Here is a 27,365-nt window from a genome sequence, read left to right as displayed (position 1 = left end):
TTTGAATTATGTACACTATGTGTTTTTAAATTATATATATATGGCAAAATTGGAGGTAGCTGGAGAATACACATATGTTGTAAGAGTCTGAAAAATCGCTGAAGGAAAATTCCAGACTCACATAGTATGCAAGAACAAAGAGCACTTATCCTGCAGAAACAACCAGCATACAGGGGTCAAGCATTTTTTGAAATGGTGACCCCAGACAAAGGCACACAGGCTGTCTTATAGGGAACCATAGGAACTCTCTAGAATAATTCAGTAATCCAAAATGTTATTAGTAGCTGCTATGTGGTCTGCATTCCTATGTCATGAACATTTAGCCATAGAATGAGACAGGGCTGTCCAGCACAGCTGGCCCATACTGAGATAAGATATTTCCCCATTTTTGTGGTTATCTCCAGACTGTTCTTTGGGAGTGGGTTTTATGACCTTGTTTATGATCTGTTCCTGGAGCTGGTGCCTTATGGCCTAGTTTCTGGAAGTTATAGTCTGTTCCTGGAGTTAATGTTTATGGTCTTATTTTCAAAATCAGGCCTGGTCCTTAAATGGAGACAAATGGGGTTTATGTTGTCCTTTCTTCTTTCTTTTTTCTTTTTTCTTTTTTTCTTTTCTTTTTTTTCTTTCGTTTGTTTGTTTGTTTGTTTTGTTTGTTTGTTTTTCGAGACAGGGTTTCTCTGTATAGCCTTGGCAGTCCTGGAACTCACTCAGTAGACCAGGCTGGCCTCAAACTCAGAAATCTGCCTGCCTCTGCCTCCCAAGTGCTGGGATTAAAGGTGTACATCACCACCACCCGGCTTATGTTGCCCTTTCAATGTGAAGACAGGTGCCTACAGAGTTCATAAGGGGACATCAGCCCCCTTGGAGCTAAAATTGCAGGTAGTTGCAAGCTTTTCAATGTAGGTGCTAGGAACTAATCTCAGATCCTCTGCAAGTACATACTCTTAGCCACAGAGTCCTTTTCTCCTGCCCCTACGTACATTTTTATACTGTATGAGTTACATTGCCTTACTGTGTAAATCAACTGAGAGTATAAAGTATCATACTATCAGTTGGTACTGACCTGAAAAGGTCCTACCCACCTTTATGTAACCTGAGCTGGCAAACATAAATTTGATAACAATTGTCTTCATTAGGGTTTTATTGCTATGAAGAGATAATGTGACCAAAGCAACTCTTATATAGGACAATATTTAATCCTTTAAGGGGCTGGCTTACAGGTTCAGAGGTTCAGTCCTTTACCATCAAGGTGGGAAGCATGACAGAATCCAGGCAGGCATGGTGCTGGAGAAGAAGCTGAGAGTTCTACATCTTGATCCAAAGGTAGCTAGGAGAAGACTGTCTCCCGGGCAGCTAGGAAAAGGGTCTCCATCCTTCAACAAGGCCACAACTCCTAATAGTGTCACTTCCCATGGGTCAAACATATTCAAATCACCATAACAATGAAATAACTTTTATCATCAATGTTGACTTGATTTCCTTATTTTCTTGTAAAATAGATGAAAGACTTACAGTACTGAGGAAGAAAGGAACACAGCACACTTAAATGGAATCCTTTGTGTTCGTTGTGTTTGAGGATTGAGACACATAGCAAAGAACTGTAGTATACTATCAAAATTGCTGAATCTTTTAACATATGTAAGAAATTCCAAAGAATGAGAGGTTACAGTTAACATGTATGTGTTTTACTTTTTGTATTTTTGTTAGTTTTGTTGTTATTTTGAGATAGCTTCAATAAGCCCATACTGGCCTTCAACTCTTGATTTTCCCACCCATTTCTCCCAGATGAAGAGTTGGGACTCACATGTTCTGAGAGACCATCATTAAGGTGAAGAACTTGTCTTTATCTCACCTAATACTTCCACAACTTCAACAGCATGTTGTCCACAGTGACAGCATCCCTTAACAGGTACTGTGTCAGCTGGGCTGGTGCTGCAGGTTTCAACCACACAATTTGGACCACAAGTTTCATGTGAGCCTGTGGAACATAGCGTGATTGGGACTCAAAAAAATAAAATAAAAACTCAAACAAGCAAAATACAGACACACAAAGAAAGAAGAGGACATTCTTGGTAACTAATCTTTTGTTAGCCAGCTGATAATATTGTGTGCAAATCTAGACATCAATGAGTCTAAAAATAGCACAGTTAGCTTTGGTTGCAAAAAATGTAAGGGAGGAATGGAATGCCCTAACATGTTTGTTTCATTTCTGTTTTTATTCTAGATCCACAGTGATACTGACTGATACCAATCAGAGTACAACTTTACTGAGGCCACGGGACCAGACATCTCAGGAAAGCCCTGGTTCATTCATTTCTTACTGTGTAGATGTTCTCTTCATGATGGGTTCTAAGAACCATTTCAGAATGACTACAGCAGAATCAGCTTTAGCTACCAACTTGTGACTAACAGAGCAAGGAAGCAAATGAACCAGGGTCACTTCCACACAATTTGGGGGTAGGGTGTGTGTGTGTGTGTGTGTGTGTGTGTGTAAATAAAACCTTCCTAACTGAACACAGACCTGGTTGATAGGATAATAGAGGACGCCATAGAAGCCTTCTTCTTTAATCTAGAGAGAATGATCCCACCACTCATCCTCCAATCAGTCATTTGTTTATCTGATAATCTACTGGGAAGGCTCTAGAAAGAGCTCTGCTGACTTCGCTGTGAGGTACTCTATGAAACAAGGGCATCCTCATGCTTCAAAAAGTAAGGGAAACCCCAGGCATGATGATGCATTGGTAATCCCAGCACCCAGTAAGTGCAGACAGAAGCACAAGAATATGAGAACAAAAGAGGTGAATGGAGAATATTGACAAGTCAGGAAGAGCTGTGTAGCTCATCAGTGCCCACCCATTTTGTGGTTCATGGACAATTCTTGGTCTTAATTTGACTTTGTGTGCATATACAGGATAGGACTATGGACCTGTAGCAATAAAGTCAGGTACCAATTTTTGACATTTTGCATTAAATGCTAGCTTCTTCTTGAACTCTTCCCCTGTGAGCCCAAATGCTGTAGGGCTTTAAAGAAGCATGTCATGATGCCTGCTTGGGACACTGTGGAGCAAGAAGATGAAGATGGCTGAGTCTAAGGATGCCGGCCACTGAGTGATGAGTTTTTACCCAGCTCTGTCTCCCATTTTTACTGTTTGCTCTCTGCTCTAATGGCACTAGTGGTGCAAAATGTAACCTAATCCATCAAGATGGTAACATCCATGTTACCTAAGCTGTCCCCAGGCTTCCAGACAGCTTTAACTTTTATCTCCTTGGGTTCAAATTCTAAGGCTAACCAGGCATGACATAATCTCAGCACTCAGGAACTGAGGCAGGAGGATTACAAGTTTCAGGCAGCACAGGCAACATAACAACACCCTGCTCCAAAACAAATCTATCTTGTGACCTTTATAAGTCTAGAATTGCCTTTCTCTTTAAATCTTTCAGGGTACATGGATTTTGGCAGTGGGGATAGTTTCTGGTTTAGGGTTTTACTGCTGTTGTTGTTCTTGTTTTTCTTTTGAGACAAGATTTCAACGCATCCAAGGTTGGCTTTGAACTACCACAGAGTAGGTTGAACTTCTTATCCATCTGCCTTTACCTTCCAATTTCCAGTTCCTGGAATTGCAAGCATGTACTACTTACAAAGTTGACCCTAGGCTGGGAATCGAACCTGAACCCAGGACTTCATGCAATCACTCTGGTTAGCTACAGCCCCAGCCTATTATTCCAGGGTTTTGTTTTTGATCTTTTAAAATCTGCTGAGCTTTATAAATAAGTTTTTCTGTGTTGGCTTTCTCATAACTTATTTTTTCTGGTCTGCTGGCAGCTTAATGAGTTCAGTCTGTGCCTCCTTGAACAAAGGGAAACTTGGGATATTGGGTGCATGTTAATTAGCTCCCAGAACCAGTCTTTTCTTCTGAGGTCCAGAGATTTGGGATGTTAAAGAATCATAAATATAAGCATGTCATCTTACATTTGAGTAGTATGTATATCACAGCAGACTCTTAGTATCCCCCATCCAAGAATTCTATTGCTTTTAAACAGATGGCATTAACCATAATCATTAACCATCAAGCTCTGAATGCCCATGTCTCCAAGAACTGGCTTTCTGTTTTAGTCACAGTAGCAACCCCTGGGAATCTTCCTCACCTTTTGCCAATGTTCCTATTTCAGGCCAGATGCATAGTAAGAAATGAGGTGCATGTGAGAAAAGTCTTCCGGGAGTGGTGGTGAATTGGCATTTTATAAGTACACTCACACTGTACCAAATTATACTAAATCTTTTCCATGAAAGGTCAGATCTCTCAGGCTAATGACCATTGTCAGTTTAGACCTTTTATCTTTCACAACCCTCTCAGGTACATCTGGACGCTATTCTAGGACCAGGCTCTGGGATCCTAGCAGTGAAACAAAGATACTTATAATATGGCTCAGGAGAGCTCTCTGAACAGACTCTCTTGGTTGAATATTGCTATACATTTATATGGAATGTGAGGTTGACTATGAACTTGGGAGGCAAATCTGGAAAGTCTTTGGATATTGTACACCACTAGGTGTTTCCCAGGTGAACAGGATAGGGGAACACTGCTGCGGAATGATGATCTCCTCGGTTTGGGATATAGCTCAGCGGGTAACAGTACTTTCTGCTCAAGCATGGGAACCTGATTCCATACCCTTGGTATCATTAAAAATACAGATGTGATTGCAATAGTACAGGCTTGGAATCTCAGTGCTCTGGTGGGCAGAAATAGAAGGCTCACTGCAGCTTGCTGGCTACCAGCCTAGCTCCAGGTTCTGAGCGTAAGAAATACATCATTCCAGTATATCAGGAGGCACAAGGACTCTGCTCTCCCCCAGCTGTCAGATAACACCTATTTGTTTAAGTGCTCTGTTTATCTTAGAGTGGAAAGTTAGTTTACTACTGGGATGGCTAATTTTATGTCAACCTGACACAAGCTGGAGTCTGGAGAGGAGGGAGGTTCAATTGAGAAAATGCCTTCATAAAATCAGAATGCAGGCAAGCCACCAAACAGCACCCCTCCACCGTCTGTTTTTCAGCTTTGTCTCCAGGTTCCTGCCCTGTTTGAGTTCCTACCCTGACTTCCTTCAGAGATGGGCTATGATGTGGAAGTGTAAGCCAAATAAACCCTTTCCTCCCCAACCTGCTTTTGCTCCTGGTATTTCAGCATAATAGTAACCCTAATTAGGGCAGCTACTGACTAAGCTACTTATCAGGAAAGCAGAGTAGAGGCTCCAGCTCTAGAAGGAATGGGGCTTTGGTGTTGGGATGATGCTTTTGAGTAGGAATGACTGTAATTCTCCAAAGCATGCCACTGATGGAGAAGAGAGGACAAGAATGTTCATGATCAGGGCTGTACAAAGCATGTATAGCTAGACACCAAATAGGCAGGCCAGCCTTTTTTGTTTAACCTTTTGTCTAGCGTAACACCCAGTTCTACAAGATAGTAAAATAAAAAAAATCTTAAAAACAAAACAAAACAAAAAACCTGTCTTACCTTCCCTAGTCTCTTGAATTTGTTATTACATAGCAAGAGGCTTGCTTCTTACCGTGAGAAACATGAGAGGAAGGTAAAGACCAGGACAGCCTAGTCCTCTGGCCAGGCGCTCAGGCCCACACATGTGGACACCTCTAACACACACAGGACAGATGACCATTTCTGACCAGTGTGCTTGTCTGGCTACTGTAATACTTTTTTTGCAAACTGCTCTGTGATCTCTTTTTGCCTCTGTTTTCCCCACCCCCAAATTTAACTCTTCTCTGTGAGCCAGTTAATTCTCTCTCTTAAACTGTTCTGACTACAACTTTTATCCGACAGTAATGAACACTTATTACAGGAGTGAGAAAAATGGGTGAAAGCCAGGCATGGAGGCACACGCCTGTAATCCCAGCACCTAGGGAACTGCAGCAGGAGGATGAACAATTCCAGACCAGTCTGAGCTACATTACACAAACAACTACGAAAGAGTGAAAGACAAGCCTGCTACAGGGTTACTCCGAACCTAGAGGAGCTGGTATTATCCTTAGAGCCAGTTCTCAGCTGCTTTTCTTCATTCTGATAATCAGCATTTAGGGGTGAAGACATCAACAACCCCCCCTCCCACCCCCACCCCCCAACACACACAGAAAACTCTAGTTCCTAACTAGCGCTGTGGCCTTGGAAAGCGGCGAGCAAAGAAGAACCGCCCTAAGGCGACCCCAGTTCTAATCCAGTCTACAGGTCTGGAGCTGCGGGGGCGTATCTGTCACGTGAAAGTGGCGCGGTGGCGTAGGCGCCGAGCTGCGCAGGCGCGGGGAGAGCTTGGTGCCATGGGCTCTCAAAGCTGGGTTACAACGGAGGAGGCACCTGCTCCCACTGGCAGCTCAGGGGGCCTGTGAGGTCCGTGGAGGCGGGGTCCTTGGGGTGCAGGTGAGGATCGAGGCAGGCCAAGGGCCTCAGAGAGTGGATGCCGGATGGAGGATGCGGCCCGATCCTCTCCAGGTACCACTCTCCGATGTGCCCTCCGCCCACCACGGCGGTCTGGACAAACTCCACGCTTGGGGCCCAGAGACTCCCATCCCGGAATGGCGCTAGTGGCACCTAGCTGTCTGAATTGTTGAGACAGAGGATAGAAAACTCTTGTCCACCTTGCACCCAGATGTTTGAATTGTTGGGACAGAGGACTGGGGAAAAAAATAACGCTTGTCCACCACACGGGGGGTGGGGGTGGGGCATCCACCCAACGTGGGCTGAAGGCTGCCAGGGGTGGCTGTAGCTATCCAATTTCAGTGTTTGGGTGTCCTGTGAGGAAGTCTCTGAGATACCTGTTCCTCTTTCTCTTCCAAAGGTTACACACCTTTGACTTAGAAAGCTCAGTTGTAAATTTCAAAATGCTACTGAGGTGTGGTAATAAGAAGATAATAAGAGCTCCAGGACCGCCCGTCCTCCGAATTGTTAGGTTGTTGGAGTTGGCACGGGGAGGGCACTTTCCCAGAGTCCCACTGGCGTGCCTCCTATGGTTTCACAGCCCTGTTACCTAGGTTTTTGGTTTTATTTTTACTTCAACTTTTTTTTTTCTTGGTAATGATTTTTTTTTTCGAAAGGAAAATACTCCTTTCGTGGATTTTTATTTGGAAAAGCATTGGCATGGAACCTGCTAATAGAGTCTTACAAGTTCCTGTTTTGGACCATCCATGGAGACAAAATTAGGGTTCACTCTGCACACCCTGAGTCCTCAGAAGATATTCATCAGAAAATCCCTCGTTTCAAATATTTGGGGTGATCACTGACTAATCCAGGAATAAGTAAGAATTTACATCTTTGACAGTCTTTGTAAAGAGCTTATAGCATCTTCAGTGATTCATCTCTGTAGATGGTAATTAAGAAATTGTTCCCATTTTGCCAATGGCTGGTCCAGGCTCATACAACTTGTAGGTATTGGACTTAGTTCTTGGTCTGACCTTTCCTTAGTCTAACTTCCTTATAAGGGATGGCATTTATCTGAGACCCTTTGTGTTGTTCCTAAAGGGGTACAAAGCATTCATACCCCCACCTCTTTCCCCTTTTCTTCTTGGGGGGCTGTGTGCGTCTTATGTAGTTCAGGGTAGCTTTGAATTTCCCAGAAGCTTTCTTTGAATTTGCAGTCCTCCTCTCTCTGCCTCCTGAGTGCTGGGATTGCAGTCTTCATGTCTAATGATCATTTCAAGCTTGTGTGGCACCAGAAGGTTTGGTCAGGTCTGGTGCATGCCCCGACTTCATTAGTGTCTCAGATTAAAAGCAATTCTCCTGTTTGTTGGCTCTCTGTGTCTTTGAAATGCTAAGCTCAGAGTCTGTTTGGACAGAGGCTTGTGTGGCCGAAACTGTCCAGGGTGAGGAAGGAACCAGCCTCACCCATGAGCTCAGTGGCCCCTGCCAAGGGAGATTGCAGTTGAGCAGTAACCTTTGCCTTTGGCACTGCCAGAAGCAGTGTGAGAAAGCTCAAGAGTTAACTCAAAGTATGTGCTGGGGAGAATTGTGGACACAAGGCAAGGCTCCCCCAGACCTGGAACTTCCACCCAGAAAGCTGACTTGCAGTGACATTGCTGGAGAAATTGTTCCATTTTCGGTGTCTGTCTTACCCTCCTAGGACAGTGAATCTGAACCTGGGAAAAGATAAAGACCACCCAGTGGGGTGGTCCATACCTAAAATTCCAGCACTAAGGAGGCTGAGGTAGGAAGGTGGCAAGTTCTAGGCTATCCTGGGCCTCGTAGCAAGATCTTGTCTTTTTTAAAAGGGGAAAAGAATAAGAAAATGAAAAAACCATAATGAAGCCTTTTCAGTTTCCTAGAGTGTTGTTGTGTTTCATGTGTTCTTCTCAAACATGTACCACCACTGGATGCAGCTTGTTTTTCAGAAGATCCCAAGATAATAAGCTAGAAAATGGTCTCTGGGGGCCAGAATGAGAGTTGGGATTTGCTTGCCAGAACCCAGTGTCTTTTGAAGGTTTGTCTTTGTCTTCCTGTCCATCTTCATATGACTTGAGAGAGCATGTCTTCTGAGCCAAGGCAAGAGGCTGAAAAGTCAGCAGAATGCCCAGATCTTTGGAGGGAACCACTTCTCAGAGGAAAGGATTTCCCAGCCAGCTAATCCCCACTCCCAACTGTGTCTGTTTCTCAGTCTCTGAGTGTGTTGTCTTATTCTCCTCTGATCATATGTTCACAATGTTGACTCTGAGAGGCTCAGTGGAGGGTGGGACAGAGGCAGGCATTCACCCCAGACAACAGAACTGACTGTGGCAGATGAGTACAGGTCACTGCAGTGGCCATTTCCACAGGTGCTTGTGGAAGTCCTCTGCTGTCTCTCACTGTGACAGTAACCACTAACTAAGCTGGCATTTTCAATGGCATCCAAAATTAACAGGACCTTGTCACTGTGTATAGGAAAAAAAAAACAAAAACAAAAACAAAAAACAAAAACCACAGACTAGCTTCTCAGCAGAGAATGGGCAGAATGATCCTTAAGAAAACATTTGGCATTGGTTTGTGAGCTGCTTGCCAAGGATTGGACCTGGGAGAGACTGGGGTTCTCTCCAGACACCAGGCCCCATTCAGGAGGACTCTTGCTCTCAGCTTGTTCAAGGCCAGTGATCAGGATTCAGCTCCCGCTGTATCTGACATCAATGTATGTGCATATTATCCTATCTTTAGGCATCTGGTTCATGCCGGGCTATGTGGACCTTGAGAATCTAAAGCAGGGTAAGCTGCTATGGAATGGGAATTGGGAGACCCATACCTGAGTCCCAATGTAGACATTAGTGCCCTTCTTACCCATGTGACTTTGGGCTAGCCAGCTTCTCTGGGCCTTAGCTTTCCACTTACTCAATGAAGGGGTTACTGAAGTAGAGCTTTAAGAGCAGGGGATGGTAGAGGAGAGGTGAGGAACCATCTTTCCAGTCTGCTTACTGAAGGCCTGAGCCAAGGAAGTCATGTGCCTCTTCCCCTTGCTTTCCCTCCTTTTCCTTTCTTCCATCCCCTGGGTCTGCCTCAGGCCAGCTTTTTCTGAGATGGGAAGAGTCCCTGGGTGAGGCTGGGCAGGGCAGGTGTTCCCTTGCTGTTTAGAATTTTATGCTGTCCCTACTTGTTTCAGACAGGAGTTAACCCACCCACTGCTGATGCTTTTGTTTTGTTAAGACTTTATCGGTTCCTGCCTAGAGGCAGCTCTTTGAACAAGCATCTGCTTCCATGTGTGTGCCTGTGAGAGTGTGCTCACGCAGAAGGAGCTCAGTAGTGCTGGGTGCCCTCAAGACTCTCCCTGTGGGTGTAGTCATCGGGCTACGCAGAGCGTGGGTGTGAGCGTGGGGATTTCGAGTTTCTTCCTTCTATTCAGTGAGAACACTCGGCCTCAACTGTGTTAGCTCACCTTGCCAGTGAGCAGGGAGCTGGGACTCAACGCAAGGTCAAGTCCCTAGCTTGAGTATTTTCTCTGACGTCAGGCTAGCAGTGTCCAGAATGACTTTTCATGCAGAGGTAAAATTGGGCAGCAACAACTAGTACCAACTTTGCTCCACTGTGAAATTTCAAGAGTAAAATCCAAATCCCTTCGTTTGTGGCTTGATGCATTACATGTACATTATATTACCTGCATTACATGTAGCAGGTCCTCGGCAAGTTCTCTTGATGCAGGAGTTAATGCCCCTTGCCCTCTGTGTCCTGTGAAGTCAGACAGACAACTGAAACACAATGTATGAGGCCTGTTTTTTGAAGTATGCAGAGATGTTCACATAAACATGAACCCTATAATCAGTTGGCAATGCTTTCAAGAAAGAGTTTGCCACTTAAGTGGCTTCTCTGAACCTATCCACCCTTCCTAGGAGACCTGACCTACTTCCAATAGTACACCCACTGGCATGGCAATACCCTCCAAGACCCCATTCCTCTTTCAGACTCAACGTTTCCAGGTAGTGGGTGTTATATGGATCCTTTGCAGTATATCCAAAACTGACCTCCATCCACTACTGACTTCTAGAGCTCCGTAGTCAGTGAGTGACACAAGTATCCAGCCAAGAAACCAGAAACCTAGAGTCAGTTTTCCTTTCTTTGGTCTACACTTTACCAGTCAAAATTCTGTCCATCTCATACGAGTCTGCTCTCCAGCTTCTTCTTCCCTGACTGCTACAGTCTAAGTGCAGATCCCCATTATTCTGAGCTGCCCAGAACCAAATGAACTTGGCCAGGCTCTACTTGGGTTCACTTCACTTTCCATACTGTAGCCAGAGTGATTTCGATTTATTAATAATTGTATTCATGTGTAGGGAGAGCTGTTTTGCCTGCATGTACATCTGTGTACCATGTGCATACCTGCCGGGTGCCAGTGAGAACAGAATTGAGCTTCAGATCCCTGGACCTGGCATTTCAGATGGTTATGAGCTGCCATATAGGTGCTGGGACTGGAACCCAGGCCTCCAGAAGCCTCTGTAGTGCTTGTGCTCTTAACTGCTGAACCATCTCACCAGTCCCTAGCCAGAATGATTGTATCGCTCCGAAACCTTTATGTCAGCTTCTCATACAAAGAGCGTCTCACCTGAGCTGACAGGGCCTAACTTCAGCTCCCATTCTGGTCTCATCCCTGGCCACTACAGCATCCTCACCAAGCACTCTTCTTTCAAGACTATACTATTCACTACTTATACCATTCTTTTACCCAGAGATCCCTCACTCTGCCACTCTGAGTTCTCACACTCTGAGTTCTCACATGCCAACGAGGTGAATGCCTGCCTGTTGATAAGATCAGGATAAACAGTACTTTCTACCCAAACCTTTTCCTGAAAGCATTGCCACCTGAAGGCTCTATCTGATCTCAGGGCCCATGCCTAAGTGAGCACACATACACCTTTGCGCACTGAGAAGGGAAAAGAAAAGGGGGTGATGAATAGATACCAGGTAAGGATCCTTGGCAGTCCAGTTGACTTCTTGGATGTAGAGTAAGAAATGATTATAGAGCAGGCTGAGCAAAGAGCCTTGGACACAAGGACCTGTCCCTTTGATGCTGAGTGTGACATGTGGGCTGTGTTAAGAGTTTAGTATTGTACCCATAGCAAAGGGGAGTCTGCTGGCACTTAAGAAATGTTACCATCTGCATGGCTGCAAATTGCAAATGACTCAAAACTTTGCTCAATTTTTTGAAGAGCTAGGGGGCCTTGGCAGCTGGCCACTTCGATGCTTTCTGGAGATTAACCATTGGCAGCTGAAGGAGCCCCAGGGTTTCTGTGTGGCCCAGTCCTGCCTGTGGAGTGGCTAAGCTTAGGGGCCTAGGCAAGACTCCAGAGCTCCACCTCCAGCCCTCCCTGTGCCTGGTCACCCTGCCTACATACACAGCCTGTGGGTCAGAGTCCTTTGTCAGTAGAAGCAGAGGCGTGGACACGGCACATGGTAAGTGCTGTTCCCAGGTTTGGCCTGCTGAAGGATGGATATTTAGGGGAAGGGCACCAAGCTGGGTGAAGAATGAATCAATGGGTGGACCAAAGTGGGGTTAATGAAGAAGAATGTTGGGGCTCCAAAGTAAGCTGTTTGTGTTGCTATCAGAGGATGTCCCTGGAGTCTAAGGGGCCGTGTCACTCCTTCATTTTGGAGTTTGGAAGATGAGCCTGGGGAAGATGGCAGCAGTTTGGCTTGGGGGAATCCAGCTGGCTTCCCTCTACCCACCCTTTGCTCTCTCAGGACCAAAGCTGCCACTCTGAGCTCTTACAGCTGCTGTTTATTTACAGTCTTATCCAGCTTTACCTTCTGGGAGACATGGGGATCAGATAAGGCTCCCCCCCCCCCCCCCCGTGGGGAGCTGAGTGGTGTAGCTGTCAGGTGGGGGGTGACTCTTCTGTAAACAACCTTGCAGTTCTCTTCTGGAGACACTGGCCTTCTTTTAAAGGAAGGGGACAGAGGGGGTGGAAAGAGAAGGGACAGCTGGTCTATGGTAAATTTCCTTTAGACCAGACATAGTGGAGCTGCATTTGGTGACTGAATACAGTAAGCTTCCTGCTTGAAATTCTCCTGAAGGTGGAGGGTCGTGCCCTTGGCCTCCACGGCCCTACTTCTGAATGTGTGGTGAGGCCAGGTGTGACATCAGAAAGACTCTGAGCTTTGGAGTGTTGTTCTTGTCGACTACCAATGGCAGGACTGCTACCTGCTGGCCGTGTGACAGAAGGGAAGTTCCTGAACTCAGAACCTTAGTGTTGCCCCCTGCAAAGAGAATGTTCTCTGTTTTCACAAAGACAATTAAGAAAATAAATTTAAGCCAAGTGACATTTAGAAATCCGGGGTTACTGGCCTCCTTGCTTTTCTGGTCAGTGGTCTTGGAGACACATGTGGAAAGGTACTAGTTCTATTTAGTTATTAAAAACCTCTTTCCCTGTCCCCCTTGTGGGAGTGGGAGTAGGTGATTCAGGGTCTGCTGAGACTGTGCGGCACATTGTCGTGGTATCTGTTCTGAGATTTGCCAGGAGTTGCTTTGAGTTCTGGAAGCTTGGTACTTCTGGCGATTACTTTTCACTGCCTATCCCCAGCAAAAAAGCCACCTATTAGGGTGGGCAGTGTGAGCCTGTTCACTGAGAAGTCTGCCTCCTCCAGTACTGCCGATAAAGCCTGGATGCAGAGCCTGGATAGGATGTTCTCCCCAGAGGAGTGACTCCACTCCTTTTTAAAAAATTATTTATTTATTTATTTATTTAGAGCACAGTAGGGGTAGGGGTAAGGGCAAGGGTCAAAAACACAATGCCTAGGGTAGCTTTGAAGCTCACAACTTGAATACAAGCTTCTTGAACTTGAGGTAAGGAGATGGGAGTCTCTGGGCCATACGGACTTGAAGGTTTTTTTGTTTTGTTTTGGTTTGGTTTTTTTTTTTTCTTTTCCTTTTTTCTTTTTCTTTTCCTTTTTTCTTTTTCTTTTTCTTTTTTTTTTTTTTTTTTTTTTCTTTTTCTTTGTTTTCTGAGACAGGGTTTCTCTGTGTATCCCTGGCTGTCCTGGAACTCACTCTTTAGACCAGGCTGGCCTCGAATTCAGAAATCCGCCTGCCTCTGCCTCCTAAGTGCTGGGATTAAAGGCGTGCGCCACCACTGCCCGGCATGGACTTGAGTTCTTAGGGCACCCTCAGCCCATGATCAGATCCTGCAGAGGAGAGCTGAGTCTAGTAGGTGGTTCTACCCTAGACCTATCCCCAGTGATTTAAACACATGGAATGAAGGGAGCCTGAGAATACTTGAGATCCTAGGATGGCATGAGAGCCATGAGGAAACCTAGATGCTTCAGGTGGCTGTCAGAAAATGGGCTGGATGAAGTCCCCATTGCTGTTACAGGAGTAGGCAGGCCACTTCTGGATTTCCTCTCCCAGGGGCTGTTCCATGCTAGGCTTGATCGTTCCTTGCCCAGCCAAGCTTCCATGTTGTTAACTGTGTCCCACACCAATTCCAAAGCCACTTCCTCTATTTCCGTGGTTGCCCGGACTGGGTCCTTTCCTTGTAGCACCACAATCTAAGTGTTCTTACTCTGCCAGCTGCCTAAGCTTCCTACTTACTTTTATGAAACTTTGGGAAGTCTATGTCTCCTTAAGGATCATGTGTCATCCTAGGTTTTCCAAAATCACTATTTAGGTTGATAGTAAATAAATCATAAAAATAAAATTTCAGTCTAGTTGAGTTGAATTCCTCTGATGTGATCATGAGAAAATAAGCCAAATGCTTGTCATTGAGTGGTGGGGGAATGGGGCCTTGGTGCCTCTAGGAGTGTGGTAGGGGGTGTGTTGGTAGGGCAGGAGGTCCCAGGACTTCCCAGATTCACTGCTGGGTTCCACTGGTAGAGTTGATATAAGCTGACTTCTTGCAGAAATGCTTACACATCTGTGACCGCACTCATGTGCTCCTAAATTATGTAAACTTGCCCATAATCCAGAACTGTTGTAGACAGTATAATGGTCCCAACATTTTTTCCAGGCTGTGCAAACTCTCCTGTTTACAGCAGGTGTCTGGGAATTGTGATTTCCCTCCTAATCGTTCTGTGAACTCTAATCCAGTTATGTGTAACTTTGCCAAAGAAAAATTGGAAGCGGGCCTGTGGAACGTTCTTTCCTGCTGAGCCTGAGACTGCGATTGTGTATAAGTCATGTTCATCACTCAACTGTATTGAATTCATTTCAGCACTTGTTTGCGGTGAGCCATGTCCATAGAACCACTTTGTGTGGTTCTAAGCCTTCCCTCTTCCCTCTCAGCTGAAATCAGAGATATAGTAGCAGTAGCAGCTACCACACCTTTAAACACCCATACCAGCTTCCTCCTTTCTCCAGGTGAATCAGTGCTAGATTCTTGATTCCTCCTCCTCTTCTTCCTCCTCTTCCTCTTTTTTCTCGTCTTCCTCCTCCTCCTCCTTCTCTTCTTCTTGGTGTCATAGTTATTTGGCCATCCCTTTCCTGGAGTTCTCTTTTAATTAGTTGGTTGATTAACTTTAATGATACTGAGGATTAAAACTTGAGCGTACTATGGAAGTTCTCTACCACAAGCTGGATCCCCAGCTTCTTATTGCTTTGAGACAATGACTCAATAAATTGGCCAGAATGTCCTTGAACTTCATAGGATCCTCCTGTCTCATCCTGCTGAGAAGCTGAGATACAGGCCAGTGCCACTAGACATGGCCTCTCTTTTACTGCATAACTCAAATTTGAACTTCCTAAGCTGGCTTCAGTCCTGGTGTAACCCCCCCCCCTTTTTTTTTCACCCCATGGGTCACTCCCTCCCTCCTCAAAACCCTCTGTCTCAGCAGTGATGTGGATTTCCCAGTCTCCACTCAGTCTTTGGAGAAACTTCTAGGTCAAATCCTGCCAGCTGGAATTAAGAGTGTTAGGTGGTTTATTCCTGTCCCAGTTCCTGTCAATGTCTTGTCTCCAGTGACCCAAGCATCAGGCTGGGTTTGAGGGAAGAACCAGGATGGGTGAGATCTTAGAATGGAATGAGAAGCACTGTCCTCTTACTGGTGTTAACACTCCAGGTGGTGAGCTTCAGGCAGTATCTGCTTTCTTGTCAGGTGTGGTTGAAACTGTTGAAACTGTTTTATTGTTGTTGGTTTGTTTTTGTTTTTAATGGAAGCCTATTTCATTTTTTTATAATGAGTGAGAAAGCTATGCTCAGCTGGGAGAAATTGGACTGAGATTATCTGTCTCCCTGGAGCGAGGCCCTGCTGGGCAGTTGCTGGGGCTGTGATGAATAGAATGCTGCCCTTGTTTCTGGGAGATTCTTAAATTCCAGAGGAAGATAGATACGGCTAACAAAACAAGTATCCTCTGATCACAGATGAGAAGTCAGTCCCTACCCAGGGAGGTGATAGCTGAGACACTTGCCACCCTGGAGTGTGAGAGGGAAGCAGCCCGCTGCACAGCACCTCCCACAGAAGCAGAGGTGCAAGAAAAGCCCCTAGACAGCAGCCATTCCTCTCATTACTCCTCACGCCCTAGTGAGCTCCTTGGCTGAGCAGCTCTGAGCAGTCCCATCTCTCCCTGCTCCAGGCCCTCCTCCTCTGGCCCCCTGGCCAGTTGCACACTGGAGCCGTGGGCAGGAGGTCAGATTCCGGCTGTCCTGTGGGAACAGTAACATCTTCCTTCTTCTCAATCTCCAGACATGTCTTTTCTCCAGGACCCAAGTTTCTTCACCATGGGTATGTGGTCCATCGGTGTGGGAGCTGTGGGGGCTGCCGCTTTGGCACTGCTCCTGGCCAACACAGACATATTTCTGTCCAAGCCCCGGAAAGCAGCACTGGAATATTTGGAAGATGCAGACCTGAAAACACTAGAGAAAGGTAAGGGGTGACTTTGTCGGCCTCAGTACTTTTCCAGAGTAGTATGATACATGCTTAACTTCTTTCATTTTCCTCTGAAAATCACCCCCCCCTTTTTTTTTGAAGCAATATTAGGGAGACATCTAATAAGAATTTAAAAATTGCCAATAGTTGTACCAACCTAACACAATCATTTTATTTTGCTGTATTCCTTTCCATGCTTATAGTCACATAGAGGTGATCTTGGTATTAGCGGCTAATTTATCTTTTTCTTATCAAAGTCATTTTTCACTCTCTGTTACTATTGCCTTAACTGCAATGATGAATTGCTCCATAATATTTCATTATAGTTTACCATCATTTAATAAGCCAGCTATTCCGGAGAGTATTCTGAGGAACTCCAAGGCTTTCGAGATTGTCACAAAGAATAAAATATATAGGATTGTCTGCGTGGAATGAGCTCAAGAAAAACTACTCACCCCGTTCTGTGTTCCTGATGCATGGGGCAGGGCCTGGTGCACAGTAAGAAACTGCACATTGTAAAGGGGGGTCTGGGGAGCTGATGATACTTCCTGGCTACCCTGCCTGTGATGGAGCTGCAGCAGGGGAGCTGCAGCAGGGGACTGATTTTAGGACAAAGGAGCCTGTGTACCTGTCCTCAGGGACCCACCTGTGAGTCCATGGCAGGAGTGGTAAGCTCTACCCCTGCCAGGTACATTTTCAAGTCAGAGCCCAGGCTCAGCAGGGAAATTTCTTGGTAAACATTAGGGCTCACTGATTGAATGAACCTCTGGCTAGTACCCCTAGGGAAAAGCCATTATTATCGTAAGCTCAGCAGGTGAGGGAGCTGCCCTAGGAAGGCCAGAGTGTGGCAGCTCACATTCATGGCAGGTCACCTCAGAAAACTGCAGAGAGAGAAATGCCAAGGCTTTGTTCAGTCCCAGAGTTAAAAATCTCATGTGACTACAACCTCCCTTCTTTCCTGTTTTTGTTCACACTGTATCCCACAAGTGTGTGGATACCTCTGAGGAATACTAAAATCATTAAGGTTAATCTATACTGAGTCTGTACTAATTCTCCCAAGCAGTTACTTGTTGGGTATCTTCCACCTTGTTCTGTTTATAAGTATTGCAAGCATTGCCATTAAAATATTTAGGTTAATTCTTTAATTTGAATGTGCTTTTAAGAGTATTTGTGGAGGCAGAGGCAAGTGGATTTCTGAGTTTGAGGCCAGCCTGGTCTACAGAGTGAGTTCCAGGACAGCCAAGGCTACACAGAGAAACCCTGTCTCAGAAAACCAAAAAAAAAAAAAAAAAAAAAAAAAAAAAAAAAAAGAGGGGTGTCAAAATAATTCATTTTGGGCTCTACAGAATTATTAGACTGACCAGTGCTGCCAGCCATAAAAGGAATTTCAATTTTGCTAGAATTATCGCAATTTGGATGTTCAAGTTGCAAGTTGGTTTTTGTGGGGGAGTAACTTTTCAGTGTGCAGTTGGATCATTAAGTCTTACTAGTGTTCCTTGGGAAGACGAGTCTTCCCTGTCTATGCTTGCCTTCTCTTACGTATGGAGTACTCATCCTGGTCCCCTCCTAGCTGGATGTCCTTCAGGAGCATCTGAACAATTGAAGAAGGACTGGGCAAGCCAGAAGGAAACAGTAACTATTTCTTCTCTCTCAGAACCAAGGACATTCAAAGCAAAGGAGCTGTGGGAGAAGAACGGGGCTGTGATTATGGCTGTGCGGAGACCAGGCTGCTTCCTCTGCCGAGCGGTGAGTGCCTTTGAGGATCTGTTGGAAGGAAAGCGTTCAGGCTGTGGGGTCTGGAGTATTTCCATCAGGACCAAGGGCTTATGTGTGCTCTGAGCCTTATGACATTTCTGGATGCTTCTGTTATTTGCTCTATGCATTTGTTTTGACATTGGCTCTGATCGTGTTTTTAACAACTCCAAATATCCTGGTGGGGTTAGCCACACATCTGACTTTCTCTGTCCCTCAAGCCTTTTGCCCAATATGGTAGCAGCTGTGTCCTGCACTGCCTTTTCATTTAATCCGGGGCAGCAACAGAAGAAAATTCAGAGTTCCTATTGGTCTGCGTAGATGCACACTTGTTGACATAAGGGTCTAGACTGCAGAGGAACGCTCACTGTTCACTGTCAACTGTCAGCTGACAAAGCTGTAGCAAGTAGGGACCTCCTCAAGGAGGCACCTTAGAGCATTCCTGCTCCGTGGGACCCACCGTAGCCCATTTCCACTCTAGATCATGAAGCTGCTTTCCCCCTTTTGCTTTCACAGAGTGGGCAGCTGAGCAGGGAGGGATTCAGTTACACCACTACTGTGGATGCATTTGGCCTGTAAGCCTGAGTGAAGTTGAGGCTTACTTACAGGGTGGCTCCAGGTCGGCAACTCAAATGGAAGCCCATAACAGAGAACACAGGGCAAGAACTTTGGTTATTGACATGCAAACCGCCAGCGCAACAGGAATTTTACAGTGGCCTGAGCCTGGCCCCATCACTCTATAAATTAGTAAAAAGAGGGCAAGGGTAGTTTGATAGCCTGCCCAGGTGGTACCAAAAGCCCCAAGTTCTGAGGTAATTGCTTTGACTAGGAGAAAAATGGACTGGGGTTCTCTTGCCCTTGAAACCACTTGACTTCCCAAGTAACATCCTTGGCCCCATCTTATTTCTCTGGAAGCCTGAATCAACCCTATGAGATTTCTTTCTGCTTCTGTGTGTGATAAAAAAAAAAAAAATCCACTGACATTATTGAGTACACACACTTTGCAATGTCTTACCTGCAAGGCACCTTTTTTTTCTTCAGTTTTTTTTTAAGACAGGATCTCATGTAGCCCAGGCTGACCTCTCATTTTGCTATATAGCCCTTGATTTTCTGATCTTCTCATCTCCACCTCCTGAGTACTGGGATCAGAGACGTGCACCTCTTCGTCCAGTTTTCTGTGATGCTGGGGATGGAACCCAGGGTTTTGCGCTTGCTCAACAAGCACTCTACCAACTGAGCTCCATCCCCAACCTGTGCACGGCTTCTCATGCTTCTCTTAGAAACACAACTTGTTGTCACCATTCTCACTTTACAGAGGAGACAGCAGTGCAGAGGTTGACACAAAGCCAAACTGCCTGCTTAATGTGTTTTCAGTTACTGCTGCTGGAGCAAAATGACACACATTTGATGACTTTAATTGCAGTCACTATATAAAGCTGGGGATTGGAATTCCCAAATGGCATCTGGTTGCATCCCCCCTGGAAGCTGTAGTGGAAGTCCATTTCTTTGTCTTTGTACCCTTCCAGAGCCCACCAATGTTCTTTGCTTGTGAGTTCCCCTCCATCTCTAAAGTCAGCACTAGCTGCTCAAGTCATTGTTACATCACATCCCTCCAACACTGACTTTCTTCCTCTCTCTCCCACATTTGAGACCCCAGTGATGACATTGGACCTGTCCAGTTAACATACTTACTTTAAGGTCAGGTGATTGGCAAGCTAAGTTTCCACTCAGTCTCAGTTCCCCCTGATCCTGTGACAGGTCACAGTCATTTAGACATGGCTGTCTTTAGGGGTTCATTATTTTCTTTCACCCTGGAGGTTAAGTGTAAATGGAGGGCTTTTAATTCCAAATCTAATATGCCTCCAGACACCAGAGGGGAAACTGCTCTGACATGATCTGTTGGAGCCAGTGACACAGAGAAGGTCCCAGGAACAACGCTTCTTACTAATTGCAGCCTGTTCTCCTGTGTTCTGCTCTGTGCCCTGGCACAGCATTTTGTGGAAACTTACAGTGTCCAGAAATGTGGGTGGATAGAGATGTGTGAGTGACTCAACCGAGGAGTGTATATGACTCTGTTCCTCTCAATGGCTTTATATAGCGACATCCCCAGAGGAAAGAGCCCAGGAAAGCAGTGAACCGCATCTCCAGCAGGTGGTCTGCAGCCACATCAGGCACTATAGCCCCTCCCTTCTGTTACAGTCAAACTTTACCACTCAGTTGAGTTCTTGGAAAATGTGTTACAATCAGTGCTGTTCTGTCTAGCTGTGCTTTTGCTTCTTTCTGCTTTTTCTTATTATAGAAAATACCATTGCTCTCGTGTCTCGCTGTATTTATATCAGAGGCGGGCAAGCTACATTTAAAATAACTTCCTGATGGTTCTTTAGTTATGACTTCTAATGTAAAAAGGCTTCTTAAGATTGAAGCTTTTCCATGATTCGTGGAGTATCGTTTATCATTACAGCACATGGTTCACGAGGATCAAGGATGCCTGTACCGCTCAGCGCAGCCACACCCTCCCTTTATCCATCTTCAGCTCCTTCCGCCAAGTATTTAGTGCCTTCCATATATCCAGGCATGATCTAGACACTGGGATGTCTATGAAGCAAAAGACAGAGTTTCCTATAGTAAAACATTCTTAGGAACCTAAGTGACTGTGCTCTGTGGTGGCATGAAAACCTACCACCAAAAAAGCCATGGGCTGGAAACAGAAAACACGCTTGAGAAGTAGGACAGGCCTGGGAATCTTTCTAGAACAAAGATACCATTCCAGTCAGTTAGACTAGAGCTGGACAGAGAAAGAAAGTTCTAGCAGGGATTGGGGGTAGAGGGAGGCTCGCACAGAAGCCTGGAGGCCACAGTTGCTGTATGGCCTACATGCGTATGTCTGATGGACCCTTGGGCTAGTTTGGTCTAGTGCGGGAATGAGCTGGAAAGATAAAGTAGGAGAACATGTCCTGGCTGAGAGTGAAGGGCGAGTTTGGGAGCAGCCGCTGTTATAGAGGCTCCCTTGGGCATACTTGTCTTTCCCACTGTAAGAAGATAGAAAGCCTGGCTTGGTGAGTGCAATTGAAACCCTGTCCTGTGGCTGAGTATCTGCCTAGGACAGATGTAGGCTGGGCTACATAGGCCTGACTTGTTTCTGGAATTTTGTCACCTTCATCCCTCTGCTCAGTGTCTGTCCCGGGCCATGGTTTGTTTTTTGACTGCAGAGCTCTGGGAGCTCACGGAGCCTTCCTGTCTCCCACAGGAAGCAGCAGACCTGATGTCCTTGAAGCCCAAGTTGGATGAGTTAGGTGTCCCTCTCTATGCAGTGGTGAAGGAGCAGGTTAAGAGAGAAGTGGAGGACTTCCAGCCTTACTTCAAAGGGGAAATCTTCCTGGACGAAAAGGTGAGCGAGTTGTGGCTTGGAGAGGTGGCTCGGTGCTTAAGAGTTCTTCCAGAGGGGCCCCGTTTAGCTTCCAGTACCCATGCTGAATGCCTGACCTTGGCTTGTAACACCAGCTCCTAGGGATCCAGCGGCCCCCTCTGGCCGCCGAGCACTCTGCTCACATGCACAGACTCACACAGAGATGCTCAGATACACACAAGTGAAAATAAAACACAGAAAGAAGGAGTTTGTTATGGGTTTGTGACCCCTGGGCTGTACACTGGTGGGACTTGTCCTTAGCTGGGAAAGGTCACTGACTTAGGGTGGGTTTGTTCTGGAGCTGGAGTTTCCCTGAACTTGCAGGGTCCCCCAGCTCTCTGAGCATAGCACAGGCAGACTCTTGAAAGTTCTCCGTTATTACTAAAGCCTTTCTTGTCCATGGACCCAGAAGGGTGGGAAAGAACTGAAAACTCTGCCCCTTAGCCAAACCCTCGTCCCTTAATTTATGCGGCTACCTCCTTTGTTTTCTCTCCCTACAGAATGTTGTAAGGACTGTGAGAAAGCGCATGGTGGGGGTGGCAGGAGGGGGGTGTCCTCAGATCCTCAGGTTGAAACTGCCTTGAGAGCAGAAGTTGGACGCAGTGGGGGGAGTACTTGCCTAACATACATGTGTAGGGCCCTGGGTTCAATTCCTGCATCACAAAAATAACATAAGATTAAATTATTTTTTTTTTTTTTTTTTTTTCTTTTCTTTTCTTTTCTCTCTATCTCTTTCTTTCTTCTCCTTCTTTTTTTTTTTTTTTTTTTTTTTTTGTTTTTTTGGTTTTTTGGTTTTTCGAGACTGGGTTTTTCCAGTGTAGCCCTGGCTGTCCTAGAACTCACTCTGTAGACCAGGCTGGCCTTGAACTCAGAAATCCGCCTGCCTCTGCCTCTCAAGTGCTGGGATTAAAGGTGTGCACCACCACTGCCCGGCTTTTTTTTTTTTTTTTTTTAAAGAAGTCAGAGCTGTTTCCCTAGGAAGTTGAGTGTGATCCTAGGAGAAGTGACATGTGTTAGGCTGCAGAAAAAACATAAAGTAGCAGGCTCTGGGGCTTTTGGCTTTTGGCATCCTCCTTAGAGATGAGAGACATGCAGACTGCTCACACAGGATCTTCCTTGCTCTGTAGAAAAAGTTCTATGGTCCAGAGAGGCGGAAGATGATGTTCATGGGCCTCGTCCGTTTGGGTGTGTGGTATAACTCCTTCCGGGCCTGGAATGGTGGCTTCTCTGGAAACCTAGAAGGCGAAGGCTTCATCCTTGGAGGAGTTTTTGTGATAGGATCTGGAAAACAGGTAAGATGTCAGTATTTACTACAGACCCATGGGTATCTGGAATTGAGGCCGCAGACAGGGGCTGAAGTAGAGGGCAAAAATGTCCATATGTAGAGTCTTCCATCCTTCCTCCCAGCAGTTGTCACTGGCCACACATCTGCTAGACTTGCATCTCATACATGCACTTTACAGTCAGGCCACCAGACAGTCATGCTGCCCAGATTGCAGTTGATGAACTTGAGACCCAGAGCAGGTGAGCAGCTGGACCATTGACTTAGTCCAGTGTGGCACTGCAGAGACCTGAACCCGACTTCCCATTTCAGGATGTGTTTCAGTACTTGCCCAGGTAGCTCACTTTTATTTTATTAGTGAATATACTCAATTGACATGTTCCCACGCCATGGAGGATGGATGTGGAGGAAAATAAAAAGGGAGAAGGAATAGAAGCAGCAGCAGACGACAAGGGAGTGTGGCAGGAAAATATGAGAGTCCTGTGGAGCTCTTGCTGTCAGGACTGTGCCTGGGGAGAAAACTGATTGTTCTGTGAGCACCATGTTAGGAGTCCTGGCAGTGAGGACCCAGAATCAATATGGAAACCCTGAGGAAGAGTATGGGAAAGAGAGATGAGATCTCCGTGGGTCTGGGAGGCAGGTGAGTGGACAGTAATGGGTCACAGAAGGACCTGGAGACAAGCCTACATGGAAACCACACATATGACATGCACATGTATAGGGCATGGTTCGATTTCTGTTGTTTTGTTTTTGTAGAAAAGCAGTCTTAGTCTGCATTGTTAGATCTCACAACATAAAAGAAATAAGAATAGGAAGCTTAATTTCTAATCTTTAAAAAAAAATCTGTTGGCAATTGTTCTTATTTGTATTAGAATTCACCATTAAATGGTGTCTAATTTGACATAATTCTGTTTCTTGATTTCTAGTAAATGTATTAAAATATCTTAAGAGTAATGGCCACGAAGCACGTGTCTTGTTCTATGTGCCCATAGGTGTGGTTTCATGTCTTCCCTATGACTGACCAGCCAGTCTAGGTTGTCAGTTTTCCCATTCCCATCTACATGTACGTAATAGTCCTAGATACGGGAAACAAGTCAGCCAGAGACACGGCTGGTAAGCAGCACAGGAGAAAGTAAACTCAGGAACCCAGGAGGACAGCACCCACTGCACATTCAGATATTCTTCAGGAGTGGCTCTCAGTGGCCTGGTCTAGGTGACCCTAGAAGGTGGCCCCTCTCCTTCCTACTCTAGTCCTGTGGCATTTCATTGTCTTACCTTGGCCTCCTATGGTGGCCTCTAGGGCAGGGTTTGGCACACCTGCCAGCCTTTTCTTGCCTGGTGATGATTCACTGGGTACTCATGGCCCAGTTAGCACATTCCTGGTGTTGTTAGGTGTGGTGTTTGTTGGTCCCCTCAGAGCTTCTGGCGAGGTAATGGATGAACTGGGTTGGCTGGGCAGTAGGACTTACCTAATTCCTCCTGGAGGGCATTTTCTGCAGTCCTGTTATGTCAAGTACCTCTAGGTATGAAATTTTTTTTTTTAATGATTTGTGAAGCATTTGTAAAGAATATAATAACCTATATTCTTTATGTCTGTGTTGTATAGAGTCTCTAAAAACAGCAAAATAGTGAAAAGTGGATGGAGCCTTCCCATCGGGTACTCAAGGCAGCTCACTAGAACGGAGCTAGGCGGCAATTGGCTTGGTTTCTCTCTCAGCAGTGATGACGACTGTTTCCCATGCCGTTAAACATTCTTTCCCTGGCTTCCCATTGTCTGCGTTTGGCTTACACAGTAAACCATTGCAGTTTCCTTAGTCACTTCCTAATAGCCCAGTGTGGTGGACTTTTCATTATTATTTATTGGTTGTGTATGTGAGTGCAGGCATGTGCACATCACAATGTGTGTATGGAGGTCAAAGGACAACTTTCAGGATTTGGCTCCCTCTTGTCTCATTGTATGAGACCCAGGGATTACTCTGGGGTCGTGAGGCCTGTATATGGCAAATGCCTCTGCTGGACAAGCCACCTTACCGACTGGACTTCCTCTCTTCTTACTTTTTTTATTGTCTTTATAATGACAGGACACCTTATAGATTATTTGAAATTTAAATCAAATGTCCAGATACCACAGTGATGACGATCTCAAACACATCCTTTTATCATTTCACTACTTCAGGGTAACTTTGGGATATCCTCAGTCTTGCTGTGTTTGCTTCGCTGTGTTGGAAGTGTGACCCCAGTTTATGAGGTTTAAAGAAAAGAGTGGGTCTACCTTCTCAGATAGTCATCTGGTACCCATCTAGGTGGCCTCTGAGCTCTACTTCATAGGGTTTTTCTGTTTTCATTCTCTTCTCTCTTGATGGAATGTTCTCTTATCTGCCTGTCATCCAGGAAGCCCTCCACATACCCTTGTTTTAATTAACCATGATTAGCTTCATATATTCCAAATACTGGGACATGACTTCTTCAGTCCCCTTCCACAGAAGACCGGACTCCATAAGGGTAGGTGCTGGGTCTGATTCAGATCTGAGCTCTCAGCTGCCCAAGCACAGGGCTTGATGGACAGCTGGTATCCAGAGTCTGTTTCATGAGTGAACACCTCCGAGTGGAGACTGACATCCCTTCCTGTTTCCCCTTTAGGGCATTCTTCTTGAACACCGAGAAAAAGAATTTGGAGACAGAGTGAACCCACTCTCTGTTCTGGAAGCTGTGAAGAAGATCAAGCCACAGACTCCAGCCTCGGAGAAAAGCTGATCCTGAACATCTGCTGACTGGGGGAGAACGGGGCCTGTGTAGTGTTCACCAGATGACCTGTGCTTTCATTATGGCCCCAAGAGCTTGTAGGCCAATGCACCATATTCACTAAGAATCGGTGATGTATTTTAACATTATCTGTTTAGGTCCCAGAACGTTCAACATTCTGTTTAGGCCCAGTAGGGCAAATAGGTCCCAGACAGAACTGAGTAAAATCTAACAAACCAGTGAGAGTTATTTGAGGAAAGATCTAGAAAATTTAAGGTTTAAAGTTTACTGTTACTCCTCCTTTCAACAGAATAGGTCCTAAGTGCTGGTATCTGAAGTGAATTTTACTTTCATGCCTAATTAAAAAAAAATCTGAAATCTGAGAAAAGTAGGGCTAGGGAACAGTTCAGTGGTTGAGCATTTACCTAACATGTACATGGCCCTGGGTGGGATACACAGACAGACAGACAGACAGACAGACAGACAGACAGACACACACACACACACACACCTAAGAAAAGCTGATGGGTTGATGATTAGAGAATATAAGTCTTTTGTTTGATGTGTTTTCTGTTAACAGCTTGTTACTTAATGTCAGATACCACATAAAGCAATTGCTGTGCTGTGTTCTTGGATAGTCTGACAAAGGTAAATTACAAAATGAAGTTTCTTATAGTCTTCTTCAAAATGAAGTTTCTTATAGTCTTCTTTTTTGGGTGCAGAGATTTGTTTCACTGGAAAAAGCTGTCACCTCTGGCTCTAATAAAAATATGCATCAGGAATCGCCTCTTGTTTCTCTTGTTCTTGTTCCTCTTGCTTCAGCCTCCTAAGCTCAGGTCTTACAGACATGAGCCACCACACCCAGCAGGACACATGGGTTTTCTGGTGATGAGTAACAAAAGCTAGACTACTAGCTACAAGTGAAAAGTGTATATTTTCCCGGGATGAGCAGTGAGGAGGGGCAGCTGTAGTGACTTGTCGTCTAAGGTGGTTGAGGATGATCAAAAAGATGCATTCCATGAGGATAGTCAAAAAGATGCATTCCATCATCATCATCATCATTATTGTTCATTTTTCAAGACAGGGTTTCTCTGTGTAATAGCACTGAATGTCCTGGCACTCACTTTATAGACCAGGCTGGCCTTGAACTGCCTGCCTTCCAAGTGCCGAGATTAAAGGCGTGCACCACCACACCCATCTGCATTCTGTCAATCTTGTTATAAGTTTTACTATTTTCTCTGGATAACGATCTTGACATTTAAATATGGTGGCTTTTGGGTTGGTCTTATGGCCTAATCTGGTAAACTAGGAAATGGACTCACCAATGATGAAATACATCTCCATTCGTTTGCTGTATTTGAAGTTTGTCTTATAAGTAAACAGTCGACAGAGCCCCAAGGAGAGCCTTCCTCCAGGGAGTCTCCACCAAGACACCAAGTGGTCCAGTTTAGAGGGGTAGCTGTGGGAATCAGAAGAGGATCAGGCTGGAATCTGCCCTTTAGGAAAATAGGAGAGCAGACAGGATGGCTATTAAACCAGGAAGGGAGGCAAGATAGGGGCTGGGTGTGCAGAGTGAACAGAGGAGGATGGCATAGGACCAAGATCAAACATGGGTTTGACTGTGGGTGGGGATGGCTGTGTGAACTATACACAGTCCTTGCTGTGCAGGCTTCTGTAGTCTTTGCAGCAGCACTCTTCCGGTACTTGCATGGGGTTGATATGACTTGATATGATATGACTTCTTTCCTAGAAGCTATACTCCCTGGGCCTTCGGTTATTGCAAAGATAAGATAAGTAAATATGTTCTTTGGAGGCCCCAGAGACACTGAAGGGCTCTTGCACTAAAAAGCAAGCCTTAGGGTGGGGAGATGGCTCA

General features: G+C 45.5%; 1 protein-coding gene across 8 annotated transcripts; it reads left to right on the top strand.

The window, feature by feature from the left end:
* The first annotated feature begins 6,286 nt into the window (after positions 1–6,286).
* Prxl2a (peroxiredoxin like 2A) lies at positions 6,287–26,271 on the top strand. Of its 8 annotated transcripts, none has more exons than XM_034498876.2 (6): positions 6,287–6,425; positions 16,125–16,304; positions 17,962–18,053; positions 21,307–21,447; positions 22,593–22,757; positions 25,388–26,271. In XM_034498876.2, the coding sequence occupies exons 2-6, from the start codon at positions 16,127–16,129 to the stop codon at positions 25,499–25,501; spliced, it is 690 nt and encodes a 229-aa protein (XP_034354767.1). In that variant the 5' UTR covers positions 6,287–6,425; positions 16,125–16,126; the 3' UTR covers positions 25,502–26,271. The 8 variants fall into 8 exon arrangements, with proteins under 8 accessions (XP_034354767.1, XP_076787621.1, XP_034354770.1 ...); XM_076931506.1 differs by having other exon boundaries at positions 6,294–6,395; XM_034498879.2 differs by having other exon boundaries at positions 6,295–6,425; positions 16,142–16,304.
* Positions 26,272–27,365: the final 1,094 nt, after the last annotated feature.

The sequence above is a fragment of the Arvicanthis niloticus genome, chromosome 3 (assembly GCF_011762505.2).
Source record: "Arvicanthis niloticus isolate mArvNil1 chromosome 3, mArvNil1.pat.X, whole genome shotgun sequence".
Taxonomy (NCBI): domain Eukaryota; kingdom Metazoa; phylum Chordata; class Mammalia; order Rodentia; family Muridae; genus Arvicanthis; species Arvicanthis niloticus.
This window is presented reverse-complemented; position numbering and strand designations above follow the sequence as displayed.

Bases quoted from the DNA above. Each gene is read 5' to 3' on its own strand.
- Prxl2a (XM_034498875.2), top strand. From the start codon at position 6,470: ATGGAGGATGCGGCCCGATCCTCTCCAG. The intron at 16,305-17,961 runs GTAAGGGGTGAC...CTTCTCTCTCAG, and splicing joins CCTGAAAACACTAGAGAAAG to AACCAAGGACATTCAAAGCA. The intron at 21,448-22,592 runs GTGAGCGAGTTG...CTTGCTCTGTAG, and splicing joins AAATCTTCCTGGACGAAAAG to AAAAAGTTCTATGGTCCAGA.